The 24,690-nt window shown below is 40.4% G+C and overlaps 1 protein-coding gene and 1 pseudogene across 2 annotated transcripts in view; one reads left to right on the top strand and one right to left on the bottom strand.

Moving 5' to 3' along the window:
* Window positions 1-24,690, top strand: part of TEC (tec protein tyrosine kinase) — a 142,487-nt gene that overhangs the window by 44,506 nt on the left and 73,291 nt on the right. Inside the window, exon 2 of the mRNA XM_079921095.1 lies at window positions 2,195-2,380. Coding sequence (XP_079777221.1) covers window positions 2,243-2,380 — 138 coding nt within the window. The 5' untranslated portion in view covers window positions 2,195-2,242. The remainder of the gene's footprint in view (window positions 1-2,194; window positions 2,381-24,690) is intronic.
* Window positions 5,867-7,794, bottom strand: LOC307186048 (small ribosomal subunit protein eS8-like; annotated as a pseudogene). Its single transcript has 2 exons — window positions 7,746-7,794; window positions 5,867-6,332 (listed from the first exon to the last, which is right to left on the bottom strand). The product of its transcript is annotated as a small ribosomal subunit protein eS8-like (transcript).

Genomic DNA, 24,690 nt, shown 5'->3' with positions numbered 1-24,690 from the left:
CTTGCGTCTCCCTCCCTCCCACCCTCCCTATCCCACCCCTCTAGGTGGTCACAAAGCACCAAGCTGATCTCCCTGTGCTATGCGGCTGCTTCCCACTAGCTATCTATTTTACAATTGGTAGTGTATATATGTCCATGCCACTCTCTCACTTCATCCCAGCTTACCCTTCCCCCTCCCCATATCCTCAAGTCCATCCTCTAGCAGGTCTGTGTCTTTATTCCCGTCTTACCCCTAGGTTCTTCATGACCTTTTTTTTTCTCCCCTTATATTCCATATATATGTGTTAGCATATGGTATTTGTTTTTCTCTTTCTGACTTCATTCTGTATGACTTAACTTCACTCACTACAAATAACTCAATTTCGTTTCTTTTTATGGCTGAGTAATATTCCATTGTATCTATGTGCCACATCTTCTTTATCCATTCATCTGTTGATGGACACTTAGGTTGCTTCCATGTCCTGGCTATTGGAAATAGTGCTGCAATGAACATTGGGGTGCATGTGTCTTTTTGAATTACGGTTTTCTCTGGGTATATGCCCAGTAGTGGGATTGCTGGGTCGTATGGTAGTTCTATTTGTAGTTGTTTGTTTTTTTTTTTCCTGTACGCGGGCCTGTCACTGTTGTGGCCTCTCCCGTTGTGGAGCACAGGCTCCGGACGCGCAGGCTCAGCGGCCATGGCTCACAGGCCCAGCCACTCCGCGGCATGTGGGATCCTTCCAGACCGGGGCACGAACCCGCATCCCCTGCATCGGCAGGCAGACTCTCAACCACTGCACCACCAGGGAAGCCCCTATTTGTAGTTTTTTAAGGAACCGCCATACTGTTCTCCATAGTGGCTGTATCAATTTACATTCCCACCAACAGTGCAAGAGGGTTGCCTTTTCTCCACACCTTCTCCAGCATTTATTGTTTCTAGATTTTTTTGATGATGGCCATTCTGACCGGTGTGAGATGATATCTCATTGTAGTTTTGATTTGCATTTCTCTAATGATTAATGATTGTGTGGTGTTTTCTTAATAAGTTCTCTCCCACATTTCAGTAACCTTGTGGTATTTACCTCCATATTTTATGAATGAAGGAAACTGATGATATTCACAGGTTAAGCTGTTGTAAAGTAACTTTGCAGAAAATGGAGGGCCTGATTGGATGACGGGAGTTCAGTCATAGGGAGTTGCAAGGGTGTTTCCGAGGTGTCGGGTTGGGCGTGAAGATGGTAGACTTCCTCACTGGCAGTATCAAGTTCCCGGCTGTGCTCTTCACATGACTCCTGTTCCCTCTGTGGTTTGATACACAATGACTTCTTGTCAGGGTGTGGTGGAGGGCAGGGAAGAAAGGGCTGTTGTCCATTCAACTTGTCTCAGGTAAGAATGTTCAGGCCTTTTCTGAGTATCTTTGGTTTTCAGAGAGTTAAATTTTGTTGGATTTTAGAAGGCTTATTAGTCTAGGCATGGATAGTCTAGACGTGGGGCTCCAAATATAGGGCTGAGAACCTTATACAGGTGAGCTCTGCCCTGAGGGGCAGCTGTGTAGGGTAGGTTAGCTGAGTAGGATTAGCTGTAACTGGGTGGGTTTCCTTCCTCTTGTGGTTGAGACAGGAGCCATAGGGAAGAGAAATGTGGAGCATGGTAGTGTAGGTATCAGAGAACATCCTCGTGGCTCTGGTGGCGAGGATGCTTGATCAAGATTACATCCTTATTAGAGCTGGAGATTGAATGCTATCCACCACTATGGTAATGCACTTTGTTCACAGTCTACCGTGCCTGTGTGCTTGTCTGTTTTGTGTACCAAGATCCTGAGGCAATTTAAATATCAGCCTAAACCAGCCATGCAGGCGATGAAATGTACTTTTCCTGCTGAGATATTTGTTTCCCTGCAATCAGATAGCAGAAGAGTGTGCCAGCAAGCTAAGGGATGGCAGGGAGGGACAAAGGAGTGAATCATCATCATCATGGCAAACCTTGATTAGGTTTTCTTATGAAATCCAGGGACATGGAGGAACAGGGTGGGGCTGGGGAAGAAGAGGAGGTTGAGCTTTCATGCCCTGGGCATTTTTAGTCCAGGTGCATGGAGTAACATTCCTCGGCTCTAGCTGTGGTCAGAGTAAAATCTGTTTTGGTAAATTTGGAATGACAGCCTTCTTGGATAATTAACATGTCGCATTTTATTGCAACTGTTTATTTTCTTCCTTCAGAACCCTGGGATCTTCAATGGCAGGAGAAACAGTGATCAGAAGACCGAGATGAATTTTAACACTCTTCTGGAAGAGATTCTTATTAAAAGGTCACAGCAGAAAAAGAAGACATCACCCTTAAACTACAAAGAGAGACTTTTTGTGCTAACAGAGTCCATGTTAACCTACTATGAGGGTCGGGCAGAGGTAGGAGACAATCAAAGTTTACTTTGTTGCTTTCCATGTTGATACTGTTTTATAATACTGACATTCCGCATACCCTCCAAATCTTATGGAGTAAGCTTTAGGTTAATGAAGTTAAGGTAATGATTTATTATCATTTGGATGGGAAAGATAAAGTTAAGGATATGGATAGACATTTTTCACAAGTCTGGTAATTATGGGGTTAGTATATACATGCGTATACAATTTTATATCGGCCTAGTGAATTAATGTATTAGAGAAAACAGATCCCTACATCAGTTTTAGATCCTTGTGGAATTCATTAAGTATTTTGTGTACATGGCTCTTTTCCATAAACTATCATATTATGTATAAAAGTCTTCTTTAGCACATATAAACTGTCTATGTTCATCACTTTATATGAATATTTCTTCATTATTAAGTGAAAGTTACTTAAAACTGCTTAGTGATTGGGTGGAGTTGACTGACAACAGAACTGTTCAACTTTTTTTTGTGATAAGCAGCTAGTGCAAAGTTCCTTTGATGGGAGCAGAGGGCAGTGGCTCCCTAAGAACCTGGCCAATGAGCAGGTGGCAGAGGGGGGCCATGTTGTCAGCCAGCTCCTGGCTTTTCAGTTGTTTTAGCCTCTGGTTCTACCACTAGATGAGGTGCATGCATATAGAGTGGCCTCCGACCCATCTTTTTTTCTCCTGCCATCTTGGGAGTGCCTCATCTAGTACTGCAGGCCCAGCCACGTTCCTCCCTTTTAGAAATTTTCTTGGGTTCTAGGGAATGGCTGGGAGACTGTGTTGCCCTTTTTGACCACATGCCATTGTCTACTTGGTTACAGTAGATTGTTGGTGATCTTGATGTTTGATTTTAGTTTATTTTATTCTGCTATTTTCCTAGAGCACCTTCCTCAGAAATGGATTTACTCTTGTTTTTGTTTTGTTTTACTTCCACTAATTTCTCCCACTGATTTCTCTGTATTTTGGTTCCCCCAATACAGACAGAATGGCATTGCTTCTCGCTGGTGGTCCTCAACAGAGTCCTTAACTCTGTCATTTCTGCTCTGGCTTGTCATTGTGACCTAGTCATTGTGGAATTTTGCCTGTTCACGTAATTTAGGACTATAGTCCTTTATCCACCTTCCTAAACCCCAAAATGCTGAAGACCCAAACTTCAAAAACTCTTTCAGTTGCAAAACCTGACCTTAGATGAAGCTATTTTTAGTCTTTATCTTAGTGTGATGTGTGTGTGTGTGTGTGTGTGTGTGTGCGCACGTGTGTGCAGAATTAGTATGTGTGTAATTATGTGGGGCTGTCCAGTTCTTGCTGGGAGTGTATATGGTGTATGTGCTGTATTACATTTATGAAATCTGAAAAATTCAGGATTCCAAAAGGGTTTCAGATAAGACTAGAAATATGAATTATTTTAAAATCTAAAATAAATTTTAAGGGGAAACATTAATAATTTTTTGCTGTATAATAATGATTTGTCATAATTTGAATAATATCATGAGAAAAGAATAGGAATGTAACAGTAAACATGGGAAAGTGTGGTCCTTTACTAACCAAAAAAACCCTCAGAATCCTATATTACCTGCTTAGAAACATGGACCCATACAATTGAAATACATTGCAATTGTTAAGTCACTTTGAAGATGGTAAATGATAATACAAAGATGATACAAAGTTAAAAGTGCCCTAATTGCTTTAGCTTAAGCAGAATAAAGAGAACAGTGGAAACCCTCGTATTTCAGAACCTGACCCACTGTCTTTCCTGGCAGCAGCCTCCGCCACCATGAGAACCAGAAAGGACAGAATGAAGAGGTTGTCGCAACATGTAACAGCCCAGCCTCTGACACTTAGCATTGATTTACTGTGTAGCACAGGGAATTATACCCGATATCTTGTAATAACGTGTAATGGAATATAATCTGCAAGAAACCTGAATCACTGTGCTGTACATCTGAAACTTATACAATATTGTAAATCAACTATACTTCAATTAAAAAAAACAAGAAAAAACAAGAAGAATCCATCTCCTTTCTGGCTACTGCTGACTGGCCCAGGGAGCCTAGTCCCGTTAGCTAGTCCTGCCTGAACCCCCCTCCTCCCATGAGCTGGGCATTCTGATCCCTCCTGGATTCTTTTCTTGGGGACTGATGTTCAGTGGCAAACTTATGACCTTCAGTTGAAAATATGGTTGCAGATTTGTTTGCCTCCCACAGTTAAAAAGAAATAGTTAACTATATTAAAAAGTCAGGAATTTTAAGATAAGAATCTGAATTCTTGAGACAATAAAAGTTCTGATAGTACTAGGCAGAATTCCTTCTTGACAGCTCTCAGCCTAGCTCCTAGGTAAGCCCAGTAGCACTTCGCTGTTATGTTTCTTCCCTGTTTGGGTTAACCTGCCCAGTTCTCTGTTTTCCTTGGGTAAATGTTCTTGTTTTCATCTCCCTCGCCCTAGAAGCTGTGATCTGGAAAGGGCTGTAATGTGGGTAACCCACATTTTTTAGAACAATAAACACCTTTATTATATGAGCTAAGATAGGAGGGAAGAGGATTTATTTGCCTTTCTGGGCCTTGATTTTCCTCAGATAGAACTCCAGCTCCTTTCCCTCTAGCATATAGTGATCTGCTCAGCCACACTGGCCTGCTCTTGAAGTGATGCATGCAAGAAGCTTGTCCTGCTGGAACTGCTCCTATAGAAGACTGCTGATTTTGGCATTCTTTTTCTTTTTTCCTTCATTCATTCATTTATTTTTGCCTGCGTTGGGTCTTCGTTGCTGCCTGAGGGCTTTTCTAGTTGCAGCAAGCAGGGGCTACTCTTCGCTGCAGTGCACGGGCTTCTCATTGCGGTGGCTTCTCTCGTTGTGGAGCATGGGCTGTAGACATGCGAGCTCCAGTAGTTGTGGCATGGGGGCTCAGTAGTTGTGGCTTGTGGGCTCTAGAGTGCAGGCTCAGTAGTTGCGGTGCACAGGCTTAGTTCCTCTGCGGCATGTGGGATCTTCCCGGACCAAGGCTTGAACCAGTGCCCCCTCCACTGGCAAGCGGATTCTTAACCACTGTACCACCAGGGAAGTCCTGACATTCTTTTTCCTTTCGTCATATTTCTTTCTGTTTTTTAAAAAATTTATTTATAGCAGTGTATTTTATGTTGAAAGTTTTTTTAAATTAATTAATTAATTACTTTTTGGTTGCTTTGGGTCTTTGTTGCTGTGCGCGGGCTTTCTCTAGTTGCGGTGAGTGGGGGCTACTCTTTGTTGTGGTGCGCGGGCTTCTCACTGCGGTGTCTTCTCTTGTTGTGGAGCATGGGCTCTAGGGCGCGTGGGCTTCAGTAGTTGTGGCACATGGGCTCAGTAGTTGTTGCTTGCGGGCTCTAGAGTGCAGGCTCAGTAGTTGTGGTGCAGGGGCTTAGTTGCTCTGTGGCATGTGGGATCTTCCTGGACCAGGGCTCGAACCCGTGTCCCCTGCATTGGCAGGTGGAGTCTTAACCACTGCGCCATCAGGGAAGCCCCCTTTTATCATATTTCTTCTGAATATTCTTTGATCGTTTTTTGTTTAAAATCTCTTCCTTCTCAGGAGTCAGCTTGGCCCCCTTCTTGTGGCCCAGGGGCAGTGCACAGTGGGACTTGTACCACTACCGGTACGGTGTGCTGTCAGTGAGCATGATGCAGTTCTTCACCAGGGTCTTGGTACGGACCAGTTTGTTGTTGGATGCATTGTAGACAACATCAATGATCCTTGTCTTGCGTGTACAACACTCCGAGCCCCAGGAGAAGTTCCCCACGTCTAGCCTCAAAGCCCGGTAATTCTTGTTGCCCCTCCTTGCACATGGACTGTGTGTATGCGGCGGGGTCCAATCTTGGTGTTGGCAGCAGGGCGTTCCAGCTCATACCTCCACTTCCTGTGGTGAGGCTTTCTCTTGTCCCCGGTCTTGCGGCTCTTGTGCCAGTTGTCCCGAGAGATGCCTACGTGTGGAAGCAGGGGGCAGGAGCCTCAGCCAGGGAGCCCTGGGCTGGGCCCTGCCAGCCCAGTGCCCAGAATCAACAGGTATTAAAAGAAAATATTTTGTTAAAAGTGTAAGACTTGTAAGACTCTAAGTGGATTAGAAAAACCATGGGGGCCATTCTGCGGTAGCCCCAGAGATATTTATTTTAGTTGTTCATAGTTCTGTTTTTAAAAGAAATACTGGGTAGGCTACTGATTGATCTAGTAGCTATGATTCCTAGTTTCTTTGTAGCAATTCAGTGACATTCATCCTTTATTAAAACTCTCAGTTAATCACAGAGTCAGACATCAATCTTTTCCTGGTTCTCTGGACCCCAGCTCCTTCGATAGGATGGCAATAAGCTTTTACTGAAAATTTTCCTATTAAGTACAGTTTATCGTACTTTTCAAAGTATGCTAAGAAATTCTGTTCTAGACGATGAGAAATTCAGTCAAGCTGTTTCTTCCAAGTCTCATGTAAAACTTGTGTTTCCGTTTCTGCTGTGGGCCATTCTTTGGTTTGTCCTCCTTGCTCTTTCTCAACTAGCTTATGTTTCTGCATCTTCTAGTGAACCAATAAAAGATCTTACTGACGATTTATATTGTTTGCTCTTCTTATAATAACACAGAACAAAGGAAACTGCGCTCTTGCTTTCTGGTCAGGGAGCTAAATGACACAGGGGTTAGACCACTCGATGTTCTGCTGGGGCCTCCACATGGTTTTGAGATGGAATCCAGGGACGAACAGGACTGGAGTTTAATCAGAAAAAAGGCCTTTTGGGGCTTCCCTGGTGGCGCAGTGGTTGGGAGTCCGCCTGCCGATGCAGGGGACACGGGTTTGTGTCCCAGTCCACATGCCATGGAGCGTCTGGGCCCGTGAGCCGTGGCCGCTGAGCGTGCGCCTCCGGAGCCTGTGCTCCGCCACAACAGTGAGAGGCCCGCGTACCGCAAAAAAAAAAAAAAAATAAAAAAGAAAGAAAAAAGGCCTGTTAAATAATGGCGAGAAAACAAGGAATGGAGAGATTTTTATATGTTTAGATATTTGAATACAAAAATTTCGAGTAGCTTGTAAATCTGCAACTATTGTTAGCTAAGAAATCAGGACATTTTTATAATTGGACTTTGGTATTACCAATTTTGTTGGTTTCTTGTCTGTAACACTCCTCTGTTATGAAAACTGACAATAGTTTATAAGGTTGAGGAATAGGGAGACTAGTTGTGTCAGGGATCCCCAAGGCTACCCCCAGGTTCAGTAATTCACTAGGAGGACTCAGGGGACTGAGCGCTGAGTTTAACTCACTGCTATGATTTATTTCAGTGAAAGAAGAAAAAGCAAAATTAGCAAGGGAAAAGGTGCCTGGGGCAAGTCTGGAGGAAACCAGTCACAAGCTCACAAGAGTCCTTTCTCAGCAGAGCCACAAAGCGGGTATATAATTTCTCCATTACCGGATTGTGACAATTGTGAAATGTTTTCTAACTGGGAACCTCGTTAGAGACTCAGGGGCCAAGGTTTTCATTGGAGGCTGGTCACATAGGCACCCTCTGTCTAAGCATGTACCAAAATTCCAGACTCCAGAAGGAAAGCAGGGGTTCAGCATAAGCCAGGTTGTTTGTACAAACAGGTTAGGCCCAGTGAGCCATTCTTATCAGTGCTGGGAATGGGAGAGCCCTCCCCTCTCAAAGTGTGAGTTCCCAGAACCCAGCCAAGGACCAACCTTGTAGGCAGCATCATAGGCCTGTCATGTTAACTCTTTCGTGCACATTAGTAGTAATTATACAAATTATTGAGTACCCAATACAGGCCAGGCACTGTGCTAAATAAGTACATGCATTATTTTCTTTATTCCTCAAAACAATACTGTATGAAATCTTATTAGTACCCCCATTTCAAAAATGAGTGATACGAGGCTCAGAAAGTTTAAAAACTTACACAAGGTCAAATACTAATGAGTTGTAGGGCTGTTTCTTCAGAGCCTGTCTTTGAAACAACCTTGATACTCTGGGGAAACTTAGGAAAAAAATCTATTAAATCTCTCTATAATACAGATGAAGTTTTATTTTAAAACTTTTGAGGATATTTTTATTACTTTCAGCTATGATTTTTTAAAAAAATTTCTTCGTGGTAGAAGAAAATTAACGTCAGACAAAACGGGGATTTTTGTCTGATTCTGCCACTATCTAATTGGACTTTAGAAAACAGTCTTCTTCAATTGTTTTTATAGTTTAGAAATTGCTTTCATATAAATATATTGTCTCTTTACACCCTTAACTCCCTTGCCATCACTGTTTCAACCCAGCACACATCCGATCTATTTCGAAGTCCTGTGAATTCTCCTTCCCTTCATTACAACCTTATTGCAGCTCCCAACTCCATTCTCTTGGTGGATTACTGCCCTAGTTGATTTTACTTTTGGATCTTCATCTTTCAACTATAAAACCATAAAAGGGATTTTTAAAACTTGTAGATTTGCATCTGCTCTACGATCAAGTTAAAACTCCTTAGCTTGGAATACAAGGTACTTGATGGCCTTTTTCCTTGTCTTCCCTCTCTCCTTCCTCCATCCCCAGCTGTCTTCTACCTGCAGTTACTCTTTCACATTGTGCCTTTGTTACTATTGTTCAATCAACTTGAAGTGATATATTCCTCTACCTGCCTACCAGGATCTGTCTATCTATCCATATCTATTTTATCCATCAGAAATGTGTTGAGTGCCCAAATAATCACTTACTCATCTTTTCTGACTCAGCTCAATCCCCATCTTCTCTGAAGCCTTTCCTGTATCCCTCCCACCAGTGGTAGAATCCCCCGCCCACCTCAGCCCTTTGTGCCCTGTTCATATTTTTATCATGACATCTTGGTTGCTTGACTCTATCTACATATCTGTGTCCCCCATTGGACTTTAAGCTCTTTGAGGGCAGGGTTCATAGCTTTTCTATCTTCGTATTTCTGAGAGTTTAGTGCAGAGTTGAGTGCTCAATACACGTTGGATGGCTGGATGGGTCCAAAGGAGACATGGGGAGACCTCAACCCTTAGAAGCAGGCAGGGCAGATTTATCCTATGCAAACATCATGAACAACCAGAAAGGTTGTCATGCTGCTAATAAGTAGAAGGGTCAGGATTTGAGCCTTGGTATTCTGACTCTAAGTTCAGTGCTCTTCCTATAATGCCTCCCTTATTGTTTTATTCCAGTTGTACTGAAATCAAACATTCTATGTGATGAGTTGTTTGAAAATTTAACCTTTTACCCAGGTTAACTGTTGGGATAGTGGAGGTAGTTATAAGATGATGGCACGAGTCTCTTGAATATCCTGGGCAACCTCTCATATTTCTATAAGGCCTTCTGGGGCGTATAGAGTTGTTTTCTTTACCACCCCTGGAACCTGGAGACTCTAGTGATATAGGCGTAAGAGCTTATTAAGGTTCTGAAATGATCAGATATTTCTCCCTTAGTTGTATCCCTAGACTAGGTGGACTCCCAGTGGGGAACATAGGTTTACAAGACCTTTCTAATTGCTGCCTGAAGATTTATATCTTCTGGCACTTTCTAGGATTCTGGGGGGCGAGTGTGGGGTGGACAAAATAGTTTCTTTTACTATAGGACAATTGGAAGTGTTTGCATCAGACTTTAGAGGTTATCAGACAATTCACTAGCTTGTAAAAAGTGGGACAGCTCTAGATGCTCTGTAGACGGTACAGTGGTTAGTGTACTAGGGCTCTGAAAATTCTCTACTCTATTATCTGATGAAAACTCATTTTCTTTTTGGCAGTTGAGTTTCCTTGTTTCCGAAATAAGGTTGTATCAACTTCCTGTCTTGCGTCTCAGTTTCCTCTCTGGTGTCTCTTTCCCCACTTTTGATTCATATCTGTTTTCTTATTTTACTGACCTGACCTTCCTCATCACTTAAAAGAGCCAAGATGCAGGTCTGAAGTCCTAGGGTCTGATTTACCTTCTTAATTTGACAAATTATCCATTTTCATTTAATAATGTTCACTGTTTTTTTCCTCTAGGAAGCAGAAACCTATTTAAGATAGAAAAGGAGGAGAATACCATTTGTTCCATCCACACTCCAAAAATATTTTTGTAACTTTTAATTTTGCTATAGTTCCAGCCTCACAGAAAAGTTGCAAGAATAGTACAAGGAACTCTCAAGTAACCTTTACTCAGATTCACAAATTACCTATGGTTGCCCCATTTGCTCTGTCATTCTCTTGGTCTCTTCCTCTTCATATGCATGTTTTCCGAACCATTGGAAAGTAAGCTGTAGACAGTCCCCTTTTGCTGTTAAATAATTCATTGTGTATTGTCTAAAAATAAGGACATTCTCTTTTAGAACTACAGTACAATGATCAAAATCAAGACATGTAACGCTGATACAGTAGTATTAAGTGGTCCAGAGTCCATAGTCAGATTTCATTCATCATTCCACTGATGTCTTCATAGCTGTTTCTCAACCTCCCCTCCTTGCCCAAATCCAGGATCTAATCCCTGATCACACATTGCATTTAGTAGGTCAAGACATAAAGTTTGTAAATGTCCATGGTGCAAGGAAGAGAAATGCATGGAGGAAATACTGTCCTTTGTCGTTTGTTGTAAAATGCCAACTACATCATGAATACTCAGTGATTGTATGTCAGAGTCTGCAAACATGAAATTGGATTTAAAAATCATTAGAGTTGTTCTCCTACTCTCATTCTCATGGTCATCATTAGGGGCTGAAGATCACCTTCCTGCGAAATAAGTTATTTTAGCCTGGTCCACTGAGATGAATATTAATCACTTTCTCTCTCCCCCACCTCAATTTTAACTTTTTATTCTTCTGTGTTAAATAATTATGAGTCATGTAAAGCCTTTTTTGGAGAACAGTACAGTATGAGTAATTTCTAGTAAATGAAGAGGGAATTTAATCAAAGGTTTGGTCCTCATGCTACTTAAAAGTAGAAATAATAAAAGGATTCTAGATCTCAAAAAATACTCTTGGATCTGGCTGTGATAGTTGTGGTTTATTCAGTGATGATTTGTATCATGATGAGAGAGACAAAGGCCTTAAGAAAAATCAGCATTTCTGTTCATACATGACATTACCTAGTTTATTTTATTCAGAAGACTTAGCTCTCGGCAATTTTTAGTGTTACCAAAAAGGCAAATTTCCATCAGAGTTTTATATAGCTATTTTAGGACTGAATATATTCAAAAAGCTGTGCTGTAGGCACTGAAGGCAATTATGAAAAGAACAATTCCTAGAATGTTTGGGAAATGGCCGTATAGCTGAAATAAACAGCATTTCCTCCCCACCCCCTTTTCCCACCTGCCTCTCTTGAAGGAAACTTGTCTTAAACAGAAGTACGTGTCACTTGTTGATTTTAAAAAAAAAGCACTGTATCTGACATCATGATTTTCGTAAGCTGAGTTTTGTTTTTCTCTGCATCGTGAACTGCTGGGCTGGGGATTCTTAGAAATCTTTGAAGCTAGTTCTGTAATTAGTAGCTTCTATTAAGTGTTTGTTGATGAGGATAGGTATGATAGCACTTACCCTGAGGAACAGTTAAAAAAGAGACCAAATTATATGAGTAGAGGAAGCATTGGTGGTAAAAGTGCAGACTATATAGATTTTTGGTGAGGGGTGGGGTTGGGGAGGGATTGGGAAAGGTCTCCATTTGGCTGTGGGTTGGAGTATGAGCAGTGTTGGGCAGAAGGAGCCCATTCATGCCGTGGGAACATCATGTGCAGAGGCCCTGGGGTGGAAGAGGGCTTGGTGTGTCTGTGAAACTGTTCTGTTCTAGACCTCCATAGATTTATATGCTGATAATTACCCATTCATGGGGATGATTATTTGTTAGTAATGAAGAAGTCGTACAATTTTAGAGCTGGAAGGAACTTTAAAGAGTAACCTTCAAGTCTTCCACTTGTGGAAACTGAAGGTAAGGAAATGATTTGCTCCAGGTCACCCAGTAAGCTGGTTGTTAAGCCTGGATCAAAACTCAGATCAGCCTCTCTGATTGCACTGCTTTTGTTTTGGCAAAGATGAGTTTGGGTTGCCCAGGTAGGTGAGGGCACTTACACAGCTTAAATAATATGGTTGTTCACAGAATGGACTCCATCTAGTGACTATTCAGACCCCTTTGCTTGAAATACTTGTCACTTTTTTGCCTTTGAAGCTTTGCTCTTGCTGTGCTTAACAGTTGTCCTTCTGTTCATCCAATTCCCATTTCAAGTCCTCTTTTTTCTTTAAATTTGAAAAAACTTTATTTTTTAAAAAAATTGAAGTATAGATTTACAATGTTGTGTTAGTTGCTGGTGTATAGCAGAGTGATTCAGTCATGTGTGTATATATGTATCCCTTTTGAAATTCTTTTTCATTATAGGTTATTATAAGATATTGAATATACTTCCCTGTGCTATACAGTAGGACCTTGTTGTTTATCTGTTTTATGTAAAGTAATGTGTATCTGTTAATCCCAAGCTGTTTCTGTTTTGTAAATAAGTTCATTTGTATCATTCTTTTAGATTCCATATAGAGGTGATATCATATGATGCTTGTTTTTCTCTGTCTGACTTACTCTTAAGTGAGAGACCTTGTTCACCTTCCCACCCCCCAGTTGTAAATGCCAGCCCCTTCAGAATTACTGTTAAATTTATATGCATTATTATTGTTATTGCCTCTTTAAAGTCACCAACTACATAATAATCTCCTTGAAGGCAGAGGTTGTTGCCTCCTAATTTCAACATATCACACAATATCTTGCACCCATTGCCTGCTCAAAAAAGTTTTTGTTGGTAAAAATTACAATAGTGATGATCAGTTAGTATTTCAAGTAAGCAAAAAGATCTTTAGCGACATTGTGATAGTTATTTCCCATGCAGTTTTGTTCCATTTTAGTTGTTGAGAAGATGCCTTATTTAAATTTTGAATCAAAACTGTGTTTTTATTTAGTATTTATTAGTATTAAGCTCTCCCGCAAACTAAAATGTGGACATTATTGTAAATAGCCAGAGTATGAACTGTCAGAAGAAATCACATGGCCATTTGAGAAAGTGAAACTACATTTTGAGTTGTTTCTAAATCCATTTAGAACATGGTTTAGCCACTGGTCAGGTACACGTAGAGAATCACCTATAGAAGGGCACTTAGAAACACCTGGGTTATTCAGTAATTCCATGACTCTCTTAAGAGAACTCTTGATGTTATTAGCCTTTGGGTTTTGTGAATATACTGTACTTCTGAGATAAATATTATCTCATGATGGCTTGATGATTGCTACTTCAGATAATTAAAAACATTGTTATAGTCTTCTTACCAAAGCTCTTCATTTACCTTTTATTTTTAATCATAGTCAACTGCCTATAATATTTGCATGGTACCACATTGGTAAACACCTGAATTGAAAAATTGCACAAAATATGTGCAATATAGTTGTTAAATAAAATTAAATGAGTAAGTAAGAGACTTAAATGAAATCTCTAGTGACTTTTAATAGACTGCGAGAAAGGAGTTCCCCCCCGCCCCCGCCCGCATCATCTTAGTTGTATGTGAAGACTTTTGGAAAAGTTCTGTCTTTATTCCAAGTAATCACATAGGTATAGCTGTTCCTTAATTTTATTTGCCACTGCAAAAAGTAACATGGATAGGTGCAATTCCCTGCTCATTAGATTGTAACATGTGAATTTTTCTCCTTTTAGGGGAATATATATATATATGTAAAATATATTTATTTCATGTATATATATTTCCTGGCAAAAGAGAGTCTGTGCACTTACCTGTTTCATGGGACTCAGCTCATTTGTTTTCATTCATTCATCATTTGTACAGAAAAGATTTAGTGAGTATGTACAGTATGGTAGGGATGGAGCAATTAAAAGATGAATGATTCTGGTTTTGTTAAGCTTACAGTCTGATTAAGTTATACTTCTGCCTTTCTGGATTCAAAATGGCAAACTTTCCTATACTGCATCCAGTCTGTTTTGAAGGGGGCCTCTTGAGACCTGGAGTTATCCTTGTGTGCCACTGTTGTTTGCACTCACCCATGTTTTTCTGGATTACCTGGGAGTCTTAACTTTCCTGGCCCTTGTGTTTGCCTCTGTTCTTAGACTTTACATAGCACAGAGTTCACAAAAGTACAGGGGTTTTGCACACCTACTTGCAATGCTCTGTTCTCCATAGCATCTCCATAAAGTGTATCTGTAGATAACCAACACATTTGCCCACCATCTACTTCACAGGTGAAGACACTGGGGAACAAACAACCAAGTCAGGTACCTTCTCTGAAGTGACATCCCATCTGACTAGCTGAACCAAGATGTCTTATCTTTCTGGCTAGCGTGCTGTTAAACCACACTGTGCTAGTTTAAGGAAGGGGGACTGCCTTAAACAGTGTGTTCACTGACCACCTCTATATATACGTTTCCTTCCTCCTTCCATTCTTTAGCTTTATATATAAGACCTTAGAAAGGGTGTTCTTTTAGCGCTTGTTGATTTGTGTTTGTTTTTTCCTCACTGCACCCCTGTGAGGTGGTGGGAATTCTATGCATTTCAGTAAATCAGAGTTGTACAGAAAAGAGACCCACGAAAAGAACATATTACTGTGAATGCTTAGATGAAAGAAATTGAAAGCGTTAAACTGAAGTTGTAACTCTTAAAAAACTTTAAAATGGGTTTGGTTAAATAGTTCATTTCATAAATACTTTAAATGATTCTTTGCAGAGAAAACTCACAGGTAACTTAATTAAAGATGAATTTATTCACATTCATAGTCTATCCCAGCAAGTAGAGAACAGTGTCACAGTTGAAGAGAATTCCTAAAATCTACTGCAGTAATTAGTTCAACACTTTAAAAAATAATAAATAAGTAAGTTAAACACTTAATAAAATAGTAAAGTAAGCTGATTTTTAGGTTAACTCAGTTCTGACTAGGATTGATTACAGTACAATATCAAAAAAAGGGTAGAGACTTGAATTTTCTTGGAAAAAAATGAGTAGCTTGATGCTGAAGATCAAATATGTAATTCAGAAATTACTTTTTTAATATATATTTAAAAATTTTATTTATTTATTTTTTGGCTGCATTGGGTCTTCGTTGCTCCACGTGGGCTTTCTCTAGTTGTGGCTAGTGGGAGCTACTCTTTATTGCGGTGTGCGGGCTTCTCATTGCGGTGGCTTCTCTTGTTGTGGAGCATGGGGTCTAGGCACGCATGCTTCAGTAGTTGTGGCACAGGGGCTCAGTAGTTGTGGCTCGCGGGCTCTAGAGTGCAGGCTCAGTAGTTGTGGCACACGGGCTTAGTTGCTCCGCGGCATGTGGGATCTTCCTGGACCAGGGCTCGAACCTGTGTCCCCTGCATTGGCAGGTGGATTCTTAACCACTGTGCCATCAGGGAAGCCCCAGAACTTGTTTTTAAACAGGGTCATTCTTTTATTTTCAGACGTCACACTTAATCACTTTCTAAGGATAGGTGTTATGACTAAAATATGTGTAGGAAACAAGACCAATTTCCATTGGATGAGATAATGTGTTTCTTGAGGTTCTAGAGTGAGCTTACCAGCAGTTTTCTGTTCCTTCTTCATTATAGGGAACTTCTGTTGTGGTCTGAGGTCCATCTCTGAGTTAATCGAATTCCTGTGAGTTAGAGAGTAGACTGTGGACTTTGGAGCCAGGTCGTCTGGGTTCAAATCCTAAATTTGTTACTTATTAGCTGTGTGACCTTGGTCAAATTACTTGATCTCTCTCTGTGCCTTATTTTCCTCATCTTTAAACTGGGGCAAATAATAGTACTTCCTCACAGGTTTTTGTCTGGAGTAAATGGATACCTATATATGAAGTAGTTAGGACAGTTTCTGGCGTACAGTAAGTGCCATTGTAAGTATCAGTGGTTATTAGTATAAGTAGTTTCCATTGTCACCCACTTTTGTCTTTTTTGTATAACGTGTTTCAGAGTTTCTGCTCTTGCATCTGGCTTTTCCCAGATATAGACATTTTTTGCAATAAGCATAACCATTTCATTCTCCTAGTAAGTCACTAATCACAGGTGATTCATTCTTTAAATTGGTCTTTGCTGCTTGTGGTCCAGTTACATTGTGGAGCTCTGGTTACTGGTGGAAATGCATACCTTGGGGTAGGGCTAGTTCTCATTCTTGGCACCTCTGAGCCTGTGTTGGTGGAACTCTCATCGGGTCTGCTCTGGATGTTTCTCTCTGGTTGTTTGTCCGTGGGCACATGACAGGGTGCTGATTGCGATAAATGTGTGCTGTTCAGTTTTACATTTTGTAACGTCAGAGGTGGATCTACTGGTAAGCATTAGAGCCTTTCAGTTCCGTAGCCCTTTCTAATGCCCCTGGAAGGGCCCTAGCGCTTTCACATTCATAATTTTGCACTGAAAAAAAGAGAGTCTTCTCCCCAAAGTGTGTAAGCCTCAGGCCACTCAAAACCTGGATCTGTCTCTGCAGAGCATGTGAGACTCTATTTGTTCTAGTATCTGATAATATCTACAAATTCTGCCAGTGAAATACCCCCAGACATCTTCACTGTAAAACATCTAAAATATAAGCATATTTATAGTTTATGTTCTTAAAAGCTTTTTTTCTAGAACAAAGTGGTGTATCTACTTTAATCTGTCAAATTTATTTTCCTTTAATAAAAGTTTCAGCATTGTTGTTATTTTTTATTTATTAATTAATTATTTTATTTTATTTTATTTTTTGGCTGTGTTGGGTCTTCATTGCTTCATGCGAGCTTTCTCCCATTGCTGCAAGCGGGGGCTACTCTTCGTTGTGGTGCATGGGCTTCTCATTTGCGGTGCCTTTTCTGTTGCAGAGCAGGGGCTCTAGGTGCGCGGGCTTCACTAGTTGCAGCATGTGGGCTTCAGTAGTTGCGGCGCACGGGCTTAGTTGCTCTGTCATGTGGGATCTTCCCGGACCAGGGATCAAACCTGTGTTCCCTGCATTGGCAGGTGGAATCCTAACCACTGGGCCACCAGGGAGGTCCTCAGTGTTGTTTTTAAAACTCCAATACTTTTCTTGTTAAATGTATTCCTGCGTATATTATGGTTGTAGTTACTCTTGTGAACAGGTGAATTTTCATGATATGTTGTAATTAGATATAGTTGATATATAATCAAGCTCTAGATTTTTATAAATCTATTTTGTAACCAACCAGTATACTATGCTATTTCTAAGTATTATGTATTTTCTAAGTATTACAATTTTCTATTACCAACTTTGCTGTAAAAGGGTTGTTTTCTATTAAATTTAACCCAAATTATGAGAATAAAATAATTAAAAAAATATAAAGAAAGATAAAAGCATTTTAAATTCTAAATGGGAATACTCGAAAGGCCATGTGGAGGCCTGGGGGAGGGCGTTCCAGCAGGGGAATCCAGGAATGTAACACCCCAAGGGAGACAGGAGCAGCAAAGAGGCTGAGGGGCTGAAGTGGAGTGGGATGGGGCGTAGGGAGGATGTGGCTGGAGACCTGGGCAAGATCCTGCATGGATCACTGCGGACCATGGAAAAGACGTTGGATTTTTTTAAAAAAATTTCTATTAAAAAAATTTTTAAAAAATGTGATACGAAGATTTTGGAGGGTTGGGAGTGGGGAGTGACAAAGTGTGGCTCTTACATTCATGCACGTTAAGATGCTGGGGCACAGTAGAGCATGAATTGGCCATTAGAAGGTGTGAGGTTTAAGTTCTGGCTCTGCTAGGCAGTGTAATCTTTTTTTTTTTTTTAACATCTTTATTGGAGTATAATTGCTTTACAATGGTGTGTTAGTTTCTGCTGTATAACAAAGTGAATCAGCTATACATATACATATATCCCCATATCTCCTCCCTCTTGCATCTCCCTCCCACCCTCCCTATCCCACCCCTCTAGGTGGTCACAAAGTACTGAGCTGATCTCCCTGTGCTATGCGGCTGCTTCCTACTAGCTACCTATTTTACATTTGGTGGTGTATATATGTCCATGCCACTCTCTAACTTCGTCACAGCCTACCCTTCCCCCTCCCTGTGTCCTCAAGTCCATTCTCTACATCTGCATCTTTATTCCTGTCCTGCCCCTAGGTTCTTCTTAAACATTTTTTTCTTTTAATATTCCATATATATGTGTTAGCATACAGTATTTGCTTTTCTCTTTCTGACTTACTTCACTCTGTATGACAGACTCTAGGTCCATCCATCTCACTACAAATAACTCAATTTCGTTTCTTTTTATGGCTGAGTAATATTCCATTGTATATATGAGCCACATCTTCTTTATCCATTCATCTGTTGATGGACACTTAGGTTGCTTCCATGTCCAGGCTACTGTAAATAGTGCTGCGATGAACATTGTGGTACATGACTCTTTTTGAATTATGGTTTCCTCAGGATATATGCCCAGTACTGGGATTGCTGGGTCATATGGTAGTTCTATTTGTAGTTTTTTAAGGAACCTCCATACTGTTCTCCATAGTGGCTGTATCAATTTACATTCCCACCAACAGTGCAGGAGGGTTCCCTTTTCTCCACACCCTTTCCAGCACTTATTGTTTGTAGATTTTTTGATGATGGCCATCTGACCGGTGTGAGGTGATACCTCATTGTGGTTTTGATTTGCATTTCTCTAATGATTAGTGATGTTGAGCATCCTTTCATGTGTTTGTTGTAAATCTGTATATCTTCTTTGGAGAAATGTCTAGTTAGGTCTTCTGCCCATTTTTGGATTGGGTTGTTTGTTTTTTTTTGATACTGAGCTACATGAGGTGTTTGTGTATTTTGGATATTAATCCTTGTCAGTTATTTCACTTGCAAATATTTTCTCCCATTCTGAGGGTTGTCTTTTTGTCTTCTTTATGGTTTCCTTTGTTGTGCAAAAGCTTTTAAGTTTCTTTAGGTCCCATTTGTTTGTTTTTGTTTTTATTTCCATTTCTCTAGGAGGTGGGTCAAAAAGGATCTTGCTGTGATTTATGTCATAGAATGTTCTGCCTATGTTTCCCTCTCAGAGTTTTATAGTGTCTGGCCTTCCATTTAGGTCTTTAATCCATTTTGAGTTTATTTTTGTGTATGGTGTTAGGGGGTGTTCTAATTTCATTCTTTTACATGTAGCTGTCCAGTTTTCCCAGCACCATTTATTGAAGAGGCTGTCTTTTCTCCACTGTATATTCTTGCCTCCTTTATCAAAGATAAGGTGACCATATGTGCGTGGCTGACCATATCTCCAGGCTTTCTATCATGTTCCATTGATCTGTATTTCTGTTTTTGTGCCAGTACCATACTGTCTTCATCACTGTAGCTTTGTAGTATAGTCTGAAGTCCAGGAGCCTGATTCCTCCAGCTCCATTTTTCTTTCTCAAGATTGCTTTGGCTATTCAGGGTCTTTTGTGTTTCCATACAAATTGAAATTTTTTGTTCTAGTTCTGTGAAAAATGCCATTGGTAGTTTGATAAGGATTGCATTGAATCTGTAGATTGCTTTGAGTAGTATAGTCATTTTCACAATGTTGATTCTTCCAATCCAAGAACATGGTATATCTCTCCATCTGTTGGTATCATCTTTAATTTCCTTCATCAGTGTCTTACAGTTTTCTGCATACAGGTCTTTTGTCTCCTTAGGTAGGTTTATTCCTAGGTATTTTATTCTTTTTGTTGCAGTGGTACATGGGAGTGTTTTGTTAATTTCTCTTTCAAATTTTTCATCATTAGTGTATAGCAATGCAATAGGAATGCAAGAGATTTCTGTGCATTAATTTTGTATCCTGCTACTTTACCAAATTCATTGATTAGCTCTATTAGTTTTCTGGTAGCATCTTTAGGATTCTCTATCTATAGTATCATGTCATCTGCCAACAGTGACAGCTTTAACTTCTTTTCCGATTTGGTTTCCTTTTATTTCTTTTTCTTCTCTGATTGCTGTGGCTAAAACTTCCAAAACTATGTTGAATAATAGTGGTGAGAATGGGCAGCCTTGTCTTGTTCCTCATCTTAGTGGAGATAATTTCAGTTTTTCACCATTGAGAGTGATGTTGGCTGTGGGTATGTCATATATGGCCTTTGCTATGTTTAGGTAAGTTCCCTCTATGCCTACTTTCGGGAGGGTTTTTTTCAATCATAAATGGGTGTTGACTTTTGTCAAAAGCTTTTTCTGCATCTATTGAGATGATCATATGGTTTTTTTCCTTCAATTTGCTTATATGGTGTATCACACTGACAGATTTGCGTGTATTGAAGAGTCCTTGCATTCCTGGGATAAACCCTACTTGATCATGGTGTATGATCCTTTTAATGTGCTGTTGGATTCTGTTTGCTAGTTTTTTGGGTTTTTTTTCTGCGGTACGCGGGCCTCTCACTGTTGTGGCCTCTCCCCTTGCGGAGCACAGGCTCCGGGCGCACAGGCTCAGTGGCCATGGCTCATGGGCCCAGCTGCTTCACGGCATGTGGGATCTTCCCGGACCGGGGCATGAACCCGTGTCCCCTGCATTGGTAGTTGGACTCTCAACCGCTGTGCCAGCAGGGAAGCCCTTCTGTTTGCTAGTTTTTGTTGAGGATTTTTGCGTCTTTGTTCATCAGTGATATTGGCCTGTAGTTTTCTTTCTTTGTGACATCTTTGTCTGGTTTTGGTATCAGGGTGATGGTGGTTTCAGACAATGAGTCTGGGAGTGTCCCTCCCTCTGATATATTTTGGAAGAGTTTGAGAAGGATGGGTGTTAGTGCTTCTCTAAATGTTTGATAGAATTTGCCTATGAAGCCATCTGGTCGTGGGGTTTTTTTTGTTGGAAGATTTTTAATCACAGTCTCAATTTCAGTGCTTTTGATTGGTCTGTTTATATTTTCTATTTCTTCCTTGTTCAGCCTTGGAAGGTTGTGCTTTTCTAAGAAATTGTCCATTTCTTCCAGGTTGTCCATTTTTTGGCATATAGTTGCTTGTAGTAATCTCATGATCCTTTGTATTTTTACAGTGTTGATTGTTACTTCTCCTTTTTCATTTCTAATTCTATTGATTTGAGTCTTCTCCCTTTTTTTCTTGATGAGTCTGGCTAATGGTTTATCAATTTTGTTTATCTTCTCAAAGAACCAGCTTTCAGTTTTATTGATCTTTGCTATTGTTTTCTTCATTTCTTTTTCATTTCTTTCTGATCTGATCTTTATGATTTCTTTCCTTCTGCTAACTTTGGGGGTTTTTTGTTCTTCTGTCTCTAATTGCTCTAGGTTACGTTAGGTTGTTTATTGGAGATGTTTCTTGAGGTAGGATTGTATTGCTGTAAACTTCTCTCTTAGAACTGCTTTTGCTGCATCCTGTAGGTTTTGGATTGTCGTATTTTCATTGTCATTTGTTTCTAGGTATTTTTTGATTTCCTCTTTGATTTCTTCAGTGATCTCTTGGTTATTAAATAGTGTATTGTTTAGCCTCCATGTGTTTGTATTTTTTACAGATTTTTTTCCTGTAATTGATATCTAGTGTCATAGCGTTGTGGTCAGAAAAGATACTTGATACGATTTCAATTTTCTTAAATTTGCCAAGGGTTGATTTGTGACCCGATATATGATCTATGCTGGAGAATATTTCGTGAGCACTTGAGAAGAAAGTATATTCTGTTGTTTTTGAATGGAATGTCATATAAATATCAGTTAAGTCCATCTTGTTTAATGAATCATTTAAAGGTTGTGTTTCCTTATTTATTTTCATTTTGGATGATCTGTCCATTGGTGAAAGTGGGTGTTAAAGTCCCCTATGGGGACTATGGGGCTTCCCTGGTGGCGCAGTGGTTGAGAGTCCGCCTGCCGATGCAGGGGACACAAGTTTGTGCCCCGGTTCAGGAAGATCCCACATGCCGTGGAGCAGCTAGGCCCGTGAGCCACGGCCGCTGAGCCTGTGCGTCTGGAGCCTGTGCTTCGCAACGGGAGAGGCCACAACAGTGAGAGGCCCACATACCACCAAAAAAAAAAAAGTCCCCTAGTATGATTGTGTTACTGTTGATTTCCCCTTTTATGGCTGTTAGCTTTTGCCTTATATATTGAAGTGCTCCTATGTTGGGTGCATAAATATTTACAGCTGTTATATCTTCTTCTTGGATCAATCCCTTGGTCATTATGTAGTGTCCTTTGTGTCTTGTAATAGTCTTTATTTTAAAGTCTATTTTGTCTGATATGAGAATTGCTACTCTAGCTTTCTTTTGATTTCCATTTGCATGGAAAATCTTTTTCCATCCCCTCACTTTCAGTCTGTATGTGTCTCTAGGTCTGAAGTGGGTGTCTTGTAGACAGTATATATATGCATCTTGTTTTTGTATCCATGCAGCCAGTCTGTGTCTTTTGGTGGGAGCATTTAATCCATTTACATTTAAGGTAATTATTGATATGTATGTTCCTATTCCCATTTTCTTAAATGTTTTGGGTTTGTTATTGTAGGTCTTTTCCTTCTCTTGTGTTTCCTGCCTAGAGAAGTTCATTTAGCATTTGTTGTAAAGCTGGTTTGGTGGTGCTGAATTCTCTTAGCTTTTGCTTGTCTGTAAAAGTTTTAATTTCTCTGTCAAATCTGAATGAGATCCTTGCTTGGTAGAGTAATCTTGGTTGTAGCTTTTTCCCTTTCATCACTTTAAATATGTCCTGCCACTCCCTTCTGGCTTGCAGAGTTTCTGCTGAATGATCAGCTCTTAACCTGATGGGGACTCCCTTTTGTGTTATTTTTCCCTTGCTGCTTTTAATATTTTTTCTTTGTATTTAATTTTTGATAACTTGATTAATATGTGTCTTGACATGTCTCTCCATGGATTTATCCTGTATGGGACTCTCTGTGCTTCCTGGACTTGATTAACTATTTCCTTTCCCATATTAGGGAAGTTTTCAACTATAATCTCTTCAGATATTTTCTCAGTCCCTTTCTTTCTCTCTTCTTCTTCTGGGACCCCTATAATTCGAATGTTGGTACATTTAATGTTGTCCCAGAGGTCTCTGAGAATGTCCTCAATTCTTCTCATTCTTTTTTCTTTACTTTGCACTGTAGTAGTTATTTCCACTACTTTATCTTCCAGGTCACTTATCCGTCTTGTGCCTCAGTTATTCTACTATTGATTCCTTCTATGGAATTTTTAATTTTATTTATTGTGTTGTACATCATTGTTTGTTTGCTCTTTAGTTCTTCTAGGTCCTTGTTAAATGATTCTTGCATTTTCTCTGTTCTATTTCCAAGATTTTGGATCATCTGTACTATCATTACTCTGAATTCTTTTTCAGGTAGACTGCCAATTCCTCTTCATTTTTTTGGTCTGGTGAGTTTTTACCTTGCTCCTTCATCTGCTGTGTATTTCTCTGTCTTCTCATTTCAGTTAACTTACTGTGTTTGGGGTCTCCTTTTTGCAGGCCGCAGGTTTGTAGTTCCTGTTGTTTTTGGGGTCTGCCCCCAGTGGCTAAGGCTGGTTCAGTGGGTTGTGTAGGCTTCCTGGTGGAGGGGACTAGTGCCTTTATTCTGGTGGATGAGGCTGGATCTTGGTGGGCAGGACGGCGTCCAGTGGTATGTTTTGGGGTGTCTGTGACCTTATTATGATTTTAGGCAGCCTCTGTGCTAATGGGTGGGTTTGTGTTCCTGTCTTGCTAGTTGTCTGGCAAAGGGTGTCCAGTACTGTAGCTTGCTGGTCATTGAGTGGAGCTGGGTCTTAGCGCTGAGATGGAGCTCTCTGGGAGAGCTTTCGCCATTTGATATTACATGGAGCCAGGAGGTCTCTGGTGGACCAATGCCCTAGACTCAGCTCTCCCACCTCAGAGGCACAGGCCTGACACCCAATCAGAGCACCAGGACTGTGTCAGCCACATGGCTCAGAAGAAAAGGGAGGAAGAAAAGAAAGAAAGAAAAAATAAAATAAAGTTATTAAAATAAAAAATAATTATTAAAAATTAAAAAAGGTAATAAAAAAAGAAGAGAGCAACCAAACCAAAAAATACCCTACCAGTGATAACAAGCACTAAAAAGTATACTAAAAAAAAGAAAAACGGACAGACAGAACCCTAGGACAAACTGTAAAAGGGAAACTATACAGACAAAATCACACAAAGAAGCATACACATACACACTCAGAAAAAGAGAAAAGGGAAAAAAAAATATATCGATGCTCCCAAAGTCCACTGCCTCAATTTTGGGATGATTCGTTGTCTATTCAGGTATTCCAGAGATGCAGGGTACATCAAGTTGATTGTGGAGATTTAATCCACTGCTCCTGAGGCTGGTGGGAGAGATTTCCCTTTCTTTGTTTGCACAGCTTCTGGGGTTCAGCTTTGGATTTGGCCCCGTCTCTGCGTGTAGGTCGCCTGAGGGCGTCTATTCCCCCCTCAGACAGGACAGGGTTAAAGGAACAGCTGATTAGGGGCCTCACTCAGGCCG

The sequence above is a fragment of the Stenella coeruleoalba genome (assembly GCF_951394435.1).
Source record: "Stenella coeruleoalba genome assembly, chromosome: 4".
Taxonomy (NCBI): domain Eukaryota; kingdom Metazoa; phylum Chordata; class Mammalia; order Artiodactyla; family Delphinidae; genus Stenella; species Stenella coeruleoalba.
The sequence above is the reverse complement of the archived record's forward strand: the minus strand, read 5'-3'. Positions and strand labels throughout refer to the sequence as shown.